Source organism: Fundulus heteroclitus, chromosome 9 (assembly GCF_011125445.2).
Source record: "Fundulus heteroclitus isolate FHET01 chromosome 9, MU-UCD_Fhet_4.1, whole genome shotgun sequence".
In the NCBI taxonomy this organism is placed as follows: domain Eukaryota; kingdom Metazoa; phylum Chordata; class Actinopteri; order Cyprinodontiformes; family Fundulidae; genus Fundulus; species Fundulus heteroclitus.
The window spans coordinates 4,609,605-4,619,154 of NC_046369.1; the positions used below are offsets into that span (position 1 = coordinate 4,609,605).

At 38.1% G+C, this 9,550-nt stretch overlaps 1 protein-coding gene across 1 annotated transcript; it reads right to left on the reverse strand.

Moving 5' to 3' along the window:
- Positions 1–2,522: 2,522 nt before the first annotated feature.
- Positions 2,523–7,760, reverse strand: c9h1orf52 (chromosome 9 C1orf52 homolog). The gene is made up of 3 exons (XM_012878072.3): positions 7,467–7,760; positions 3,496–3,706; positions 2,523–3,329 (listed from the first exon to the last, which is right to left on the reverse strand). The coding sequence occupies exons 1-3, from the start codon at positions 7,758–7,760 to the stop codon at positions 3,175–3,177; spliced, it is 660 nt and encodes a 219-aa protein (XP_012733526.1). The 3' UTR covers positions 2,523–3,174.
- Positions 7,761–9,550: the final 1,790 nt, after the last annotated feature.

Genomic DNA, 9,550 nt, shown 5'->3' on the forward strand with positions numbered 1-9,550 from the left:
ATCCTTGGTTGCTTTTAATCAAGTCACACCACAGTTTTTTAAAATTTGACAGAAGTGGAAGAGAAGACCGAGATGTTATCCTACTAAATTGGAAGAAACGCTCAGTCATGTGTAACATCCAGGCGGATGAAAATGCTTTCCTCTTGTGATTCGATCTGTACCAAACAAAGAGGCTACAGTCCAAGAATGCGCCGGGTATTGTATCAAAGACCGTAACAATTCACCACCAGGAAAAACAGAGCTCTCTGGGCCCGGCCCCGTTTTCAAAGCATCCATCTGGGAAGTTTCCAGCTCCGAGACTGACGCGGAGATGATTAATTCCCACGTTGGCCTCGCCGCCGGCCGCCGCTCATGCATTCAGTCCACGGAGGAGAGTTATTTGTTCGTAAATATGGCTGATAAAAATCACGCAGGCCCAGGTAGACAAGGCCAGGCACATACCCGGAGGGTGGAATTTTATCAGACGCATATTTACCACCGCTTCATGTCAACCTGTGATGACAGATACGGCAGGAATTCCTCTGATCGCTAAACTGTTGAAAAAGAGAAACTTTTTCAACACTTGGAAAACCATTACATTTACTCCAGTGGCTATAGAAATCCTGAGAATAGACAGGCAAATTATAGTCTAGCATGAACTATCAGGTCCATCGTTTAGGTTTTACCGTGTATGATTGTATAGTTTATCCTTCTAAGCACATTTTTTTAAATCTACTTTGTACATACAAATAATAAAGCTCTTAATTCATTAAGTCTTTAATGCAAACAGAGCAAGGTGTTTACACACACGGTGTAAAGACACCTCACCTCTCTCTTTTAGTCTGTTATATTAAACTGGACTGAACCTCTCAGGTTCTCTTTACGGAATGGCAAATGCTGAGCAAACATTTTTTGACAACTGGTTGAGCTTTCTTCAAATTCATTTTTTGTAGAATTCCTTTTAAACGGTTATACCTCAGCTCCAAGATTTTGTGCCTCCCTCTGCAAGTTTCTCTGTAGTTTTTGGCTGATTCCTGCAGAAGGAGCGGGTGTAAGTCACGCTTGTAGACCATTTTGTTCACTTTTTCACTCCAAAACATCAACTTTTATTATCCTTAAGCCACACAGTAAGTAATTTAGAGGTTAGGCTGGAGTCCCTTTCCAGCCAGGTTCTTATGACATCCTGGCTGACATCTTTTATGCTTCATTGTTGCTACATAATGTTATTTCCCTGTTAGGCGATCTATTTTGTGAAGCGCATCCGTTCGTGAGAAAGTGCAGCAAACCGCCCACACAACATGATTCTTCCCCCCTCATAGCACACAGTTGGGATGGCATCTTCAGGCTTGAAAGCTTCCAGTTTTTTCCACAAATTTTACATTTGTCATTTTGCCAAACACTTGAATTCTAGTTTGTTCTGGGGTTGACACACTAAATTTGCACCACAAAACAAAGATCTAAACATTTTATAGGTTTTAAAAGGTTTTTAATGACAAATGCATCATTTCTATGTAGAGTCAACAGTAAGTGTTGATCCTTGTGCCATACAAGTTTTTCCTTTCACACTGGAAAACAACTTCTGAGCCAATTCTTACCTCATCAGTGCTCACAGATGATCTTCGGTTTCTAACGGGGTTAGGATCTTGGGGGTTTGCTTACCACCATTGGAAAAATACGTTTACCACTTTGTAAGCTACTTTTTCCTTGATTGGGCATTGTTTATTGTTTATAATTGAAATGTTTTAGACATTTAAAACTTTTGTGCAAATCTTAAGGCAACCTAAATTTTGTTTCAAGGTTAAAAGTATATATATGAGTTTTATATCCATTCTTGCCTGTGATCCTGAGAAGAGTAATTCTGTTTTTCTATTTTAGACTAAATAATATATATATGTATGGAAAGACTGTTACTGTGAACCAAGATCTTCTTGCAGCAAGAAGGTTGAAGGTTTTCAAAACTCCAAACCTTTTCTTCATGGAGTTTGGATGTTCTCCCCGTGGCTCCATCCCACAGTTTAAAACCATGACTGTTTGATGAAATGGTCTTTCTCCACATCATCTCTAGGTCGTGAGGCCAAATGGTCTTCGGTGGCAGTCAGGTGGCTTATTCTTTCCAGTCATTGTGATGCAACGTGATACTTGGCTGCAAGCTTGTCTTTATAGGCAACAAAAGCAACTTAAAGAAGTAAAGACTATGGCGCAAATCCTCCATACATTCATATCTTTCACTCAGCTACCGGGACCGATGAAGAGATTTCACCTGTGGTTAAGATACGACTATGCTGAGATAAAGTTTACCGGTTGCTTTATGTCGTGGCAGAAAATTAAGAAATGATTTTGTTCCAAATTTTAAGAAAACATTTTTACTATACATGTAATCAGGCATAAAAACTGTTTTCAAAACAATGGCAAATCTGCCATAACTGCACATGTCTTCGCTGTATTTAAAGAGCCAAACTCAGCCTTAAGGCAGGGGGAAATTCTAATGCGTCTCAAGTGCGCCACCAGGTGTTCAGACAGAAAAAAAAAAACAGGTTTAAAACTGATTTTCACAAATTTATTTATTCCCATTTAAACATGTTTTTTAAAGAGCCACCATTCAGCAATGACAAGACGTTCAAGAAATGATAGAAATGACTAAATACAAATAAAGCCACAGCAGTCAAACGTTACAGTTTACTTACATAAAATACTGGAGACAGAGAAAACAAACTAGGTTTGGTGTTCAGCCTGTTAGAAGCTTAAATACGCCTTTAAATTCAGATATTTCAACTTTTCTGGCATTATATTTGCTGCTCAGAGCAGCAATATATCCATCTGCTTTACAGCCAAGTCCCATTAACTCAAAGAGGAGTAAATGTGTGTGCAATGTGTAAAAAGCTATATCCTAAAATTTGGATAATCTGCGTCGCAGGAAGCTGATTAAGGTTTAATAACCACAGAAAAACTGCAAATTACTCAAATAAGAAAAAAAATAAATCCCCAATCAGGTTTTGTCCTGGATATTAAAAACTGTCATACATATTCCTCAGTAACAGAACATTTGAAACCAAATTCAAGACAAACCTCTTAAAACTGACACGTCACGTCAGATAAATAGAAATGAACAAGTATGCTGCTTTCTTGTCCTAAATGGTGACATCTGTGAATGTTCTGTGGTGTAGTTAAATATTTAGATTACAAACCACTTGTGCTTCATTCTGCTTTTTGCCTGAGAATCCGTTTCTCCTCTTCTACAAAGTTCTTGTCAGAGGTGGCTTGTCCCAAATCCCGCTTCCTCTTCTCCTTCTGCTGAAACGTCTCCACTCGCCGTTTCTTGGTGGATATCGAAGGCTGCTGAGCTTCCTCGTCTTTTGAGGCAGAAGGACGGAAGAAAGCGTGGAATGTAATTTTTATAATGCTTTTTAGCTTCACATTTTTAATTTTGCAAAAAAAAAAAAAAAATCTTTTAAGTAAGTGTAAAGTGTAAAGTATGTAAGTGAAAAGCGGGAATGAAGAGTATCCTGCAGGACCCACCTGAGTCAGACGGCTGCTCCTCCTCAGGTAAGAACCGGGCTTTGCCAGAATACGCTTGGGGCTTGTCGTCGCCGTTGTCCTCGTACACGTTGGACCATTTTATCGCCATATCCATTCCTGGGGGAGGCCCCTTCTTCTTCTCGGGCTCTGCGGCGTAGCTCTCGGGAGGCGGCACGGCGTTCATCTTCCATGGCTTGAATTCTCTTGCAGCCTTGAAGAAACAGACCAAAAAAAAAAAAAAATGTAAAGAAAAAAAGCAGGCAAGGTGAAACAGGTAACCAAAGATGAACTGACACTTCAACTGCTACCCTGGCAGTGTTAGAATTGTCCACAAAAAAAATTAAAAAAAGCATTGCAATACAGCTGCAGCATGAATGAGGAACCTTGGAAGAAGCTATAATAGCACTTGGTCAGAACCGTAGCCTGGTGATAGAAATACCTCAGATGAGACCAGTGAGACTTGGTGGAGAGCCTCTAGGAGTATGGTTTGGATTTTTTATTTTTCATGCATCTTGATGCAGCTTCTCATTTGAAATTGTGTCCAGAATCAGTGTGAATCTGATCAAAACCCAATTCTATTGTACCACCCCGTATTTAGGGTAACAAGTAGGGCTGTGCTTAATAATCGATACAAAGATGAATAGTTTTTAAAAACGATGTAATATTGATATTCTGGCTTTTAATATCGATATACCTCCCAGCCTCTAGGTGGCGTTATTACAGCGCGCCATCACTGTTCACAGCAAGGAAGAGCAAGTGAGACAAATTTGCGGAACGGCTGACAGGATTTTAGAAGCGCCTTCGTCCCTAAAATCAGATGCTTGGGCACATTTCTGGTTTCTGGGATACGTTAAATGCATTGAACCAAATGCACTTTATTTTCCTGTTAATATATCAGTGTTCAATAAATTGAACATCAATATAATATTTGGCTGGTTTTGTTGATTGAATGACTCAATTTGAAAGTAATAAATATCGATATTGGAGTCAACTCAAATCAAGCTGAGCTATGTATCGTATCGGCTCATCCTAGATGATACCCAGCCCTAGTAACAATGTCCCACACTCGACTGGGTCCAATTATGAAAAGTCAAAGAAATTATTCCACGCGTCGGCTGTCAATCACAATATGAAGCAGCGTCCCCCGCCTCACTCATCAAATAAAATAGATCGGTCTTTGAAGACGCCAGACAGACAGACAGACGAGGGAACAGCAGCCAAGATTAATAATGTCTGTAATACTATCAATAACATTAATAATGTCTGTAATACTATCAATAACATGGCTTTTCGGATAAACTTGAAAATGAGGTAATGTTTATTTCTTCTTCTGATAATCATAGAAGAACTTTTTAAAATTTAACGGTCTTATTAAACTGACAAAAAGTGATTGTTTTTATTTTAAATAACCTTATCCTAATTTCTTGCTGTGCACTATAGGCAAAGCAGGGAGCGATTAACGTAACGTGAGACCTGTGTTAAGTTGAAATGTATGACGTCATCAGTGATGGTGTCCCACATTGTCCCTCATAAGCATCCTTAGTGTCCCACATTTGTTTTGTGTATTTTTTCCTCCGGTCTTAAGTCGTCTGCGTCCGCTTAACTGGCTTTGTTTCAACAAGCACCTCTCATCCGACCAGCCTCCCCCACAGCGTAATGCTGCCACTGCCGTGCTTCACCGTGGCCTCATCTGACTACAGCGTCTTCTGCAACACAAGGCTTCAGACTCAGACTCAGACTTCGGCTCTGTCTCATTCTGCCTACTTCTACACTTCGAACACTTAGTTTTAAGTATATAGTGTAGATAACACAAAAAGTCAGTGCACTGAGGGTACCCGGATGACCCCCTAAAAACGGTCACAAAATGCAGTGTGTAACGATGGACCCTACTCGCACTAAACGGACGCCATCTTGACTACAAAGCGGAAAGGGAGGGACTAGGGACGTCGGGAGGATGTTCCCATTTTGAAAATAATGGCGGACAATTCAGCCGGAGCTGCGACACCGCAATCATATAAATGTAAGTAATGGTGGTAATACGAGGCATCGTACTCTCGTCTAATGCATCACTTACAAAATACACGAACATACCTCATGTTCAGCCAATAGTAGGAGGATCCTGCGTTGACGTCGGAGGCGATGTATTTTCCACATGCTGTGAGTGTTAACCATTGGTTAAAGAACGTGTGTGTTTGTAAACAAATGACGGCATATAGTTTTGGCGGGCTGAAAATTCGCGTTCACGTGTGTTGCGTTCGTCACGTCATCCCGTCATTTCCGGTAAGCGTTTTAACATAAGGTTTTTTTATTATTATTATTATTATTATTATTATTATTCATAGACATAATATAAGAGTAGACGCGTCATTGGGCGGGTTCTGCCTATGCTGCGATGCGTCAGAGCGTCCGCCATCTTAAATGTGGCAAATCTGCAGTTACTCAGTCACTTAAACAGTATCAGAGGGACTTTAATCTCTGAATATATTTTGTATTCGTAGTATTTTTTTTGTAATGTTACAAGTTTATTTTCGTGTCCCTTCTGCTTCTTTCTCCTGAATTTATTCTCCTAAAGAATAAAAATATTTAAAATAATCTAACCTGGCCTACTCCAGGAGTGAAATAATTCTGCAAACTGTGATTATTCTGGAAATGTTCCCCCTTAATTATCATAATATGATGTTTTTATCATAACATTATCACTTTTGTGTTTGTTTGTTTGTTTGTTTATTTTTACTTTATTGACCTAGGACTTTTTTTTCTCATATTATTAATTTTACCTCTTTAATACTCCCCCAAAAAGTCTGTTCCTAAAGGTTCACATGTGACACGGTTTTATGAAATAACGGTTTTATGAAATAACGAAGACCACAATGTTTAGATCAATTAACAAATTGATCCGTATATTCATAACACATACAAAATAAAAAAAATAAAAAAATAATATATATATATATATATATATATATATATATATATATATATATATATATATATATATATATATATATATATATATATATATATATGCGTGTGTGCGTGTGTGTATTTATTGCAGCACAGGAATGAGGCATCTTCTCTGATCCACGTTCACAATAACAGAACTCAACTTCTTTCTGCCACATACAATATGGCGGTGACGTTGACGTGCGAACCTGCGCCCTATGACGCGTCTACGTATATGTCTGTGTTATTATTATTATTATTATTATTATTATTATTATTATTATTATTTATTTTTTTTTAAGCAAATCCAAAATACAATTTTCAAAATAGCCGATAAGTACAATTAAACATATGGCAACCATAACAGATTTTTTTAAAAGACAAAAAATAAAATAAACTTAAACAGTCACATTAAAGTTAAATCAAAAGTAAAAAGAAAATAAAACAAATAACACAGGGGTTTAGCTAAAGTATACTGTTATCAAATCTGAAAACTTTAAGGCTTTGTTATTTTCCAGTAATTTGATCGAAGCTTACAAATTCTTTACATCAATTTTGGAATGCTTGAAAATTTGGAGAAATTTAAAAAAAAAAATTGCATTTTGTTGTGTTTCAACATTAGTGTTCCTTTTGGAACAATACTAACGATCGAAAGTGGGCACTACGGCAGTAAGTGGTCAGTGCACATTAGCAGTGCACTGACGGAAGTATTCGGAATGAGACACAGCCATATACTTTAATGATCCCAGGAGGAAATTACTTTGGCTTGTGGCAAGCTGCACTTTTCACGCCTTTCTCTCAACTATGACTTTCATCTAGCCATTTTTAAACGACACTACCTTAATAGGCTTTTTTTTCCTTTATATCAATCAATCAAATTTTATTGTCAATTACAATTTGCATTGCAATCGAAAAACAAAAACACACATTTATCAACCTATAGTATATAAAACATAATTCAATAATATTTCTAGATTTCTAACGTTTTGATTTCAAGCGATTAATTGTAGCTTTCTGCTTTTTTTTACCTCTTCGGGGGGTTTGACAGTCAGGCTGTCCCAGTCTATCTCCTTGTTCAGGGGGTTATAGAGGAAAGTGGGCTTGGACACGGAGCTGAACAGCTCGTCGGGCCTGGGTAAGGCAGCTCCACCGGCTGTCCGCTTGGCCGCCGATCCGGAGGACGGTGCCCCGCTGCCCTCAGCCTCTGTCCCCGCTTTCTTCTTTCTGCTGTGTGCCTCCTCGTCCGAGTCATCGCTGCTGTCGCTTAAATCGTCGTAACTCGAGAAGAAGCCCAGCGAGCCCGGCTTGTTGTCATCTGTCATTTTGTGGGCGTTGCCGGTTTTAAACGAGAGTAAATATTTTCACGTTAGAGAGAGAGAGAAAGGCGGCGAAGACGAGAAAGGAACTGGCTTAAGTTGGCTTTGCTTAAGACGCTGCGCCGTGAGCTACTCCATTTTGAAAGAGCCTCCAAAACAGTCGTAAAGCACCTGGATACTGTCGCGCAGCGGCCGTAAAAGTTAAAGGATGGGAAATGAAACAGTCATGTTGCTTTTACTTTTAAACGCACCACGATGTTTGGATCTGCAGCGATTTTGCGTGTGTTTAAAAATTGTATTTCTTGCATTTAAGCCGTTGCCTTGAATTGTCAAAAAATGCTCGCCCGACGTGGGACTCGAACCCACGAAATGAGATTAAAAGGCTCACGCTCCACCAACTGGAGCTCGGTTAAAAAAGTGGATAGAAAATAAGGGAAGTTGTGGCTTCGATCTCGACAGTAGATCTGTTGTGTTTTAATGGAAACATTTTTAAGTGTTAATGATAAACCTAAAAGCATTAATAAATGTAGAAACCATGAGGGATTAAGCGGTTTGGAAAATGGACGGATGGATAATAAATGCAGTAGTTTGTGCAAACATGCAAAGAAAAAGGTCATCGACGCGGTATTTACCTGTAAATTGAAAGTACAGCATTCCAAAAAAAAGCTTCCTTTAAAAAAAGTTTATGTTATTAAAATAGTGCGTAATTTTGTTTTGTATTTCAGGGATCTGTTAAAATATATATATATATATATATATATATATATATATATATATATATATATATATATATATATATATATATATATATATATATATATATATATATTTTATAGATATACATTTAGATCCAACCTGGGACTGTACAATATAGGAAAAAAGCATATAGACAAAATAGAAATCATATTGATTGTTATAGATAATTATCAACAAATTCAAAACAAATGTTTTTACACAGTTGCTTAGCAATCTATTTTTTAGATACACAACACACAAACACTGAATTCAAACTCAGCCCTTTATTCCACCAACTTTTTACCAAAACTGCAAGTAAAAAAAAAAAAAAAAAAAGAATAATTAAAAACACTTGCTCTCTGAATTTTTTGAAGCGGCGGAGCTTGGTGACGGAGCGTTACTGGCTCTGCGTTTGTTATTGGTTGGTAGGATGTAATGACTGTAATATTAACCTACATGATAGGCTAAAATGCAAAAGGAAGGAAAACTGTTATTCTATTGAACTTTTTATTGGCCCTTTTATTTCTATCATCAATATACTTCTATCGGTCGATATATGTTGTCACTGAATTATCGTCCAGCCCTAATCTATCCTTCCATTTTGTGTACTTGCTTATACGTGCAGCGTTAGAGGATTGGTGCCCGGGTAGTGCCTGGACAATTCATACCAGTACATCTTAATGTTAATCATATCTAGTGCTTATCTTCATTATTCACAGCAAATTATCAGCTCAAAGTATTGTCTTTTCTGGATAGCAGCATGAGCAAAGAAGTTACAAAACCTCTGTACCAGTTGGGCCGAGCTGCAAGCCCACTGAAGCTATTATCATCAGCTGAGGCATTTTGGTGGGAGTAAGGAAAAGCCACCGCTGTGGACTTGGTTTTGTCCTACTGGTTGGCAGTTTTCTTTTTATTTTTGCCTGTCTAACATTAAATCAAAAACTAATAGACTTCGCAACTTCTTTCCTAAAGCTGTAAGGGTTATTGTCCCCTGCTGAGAACCAATAAACCACCAGCCCAGTTCATAATCTGTTGCATGTTACAAACACACTACTGGCTCC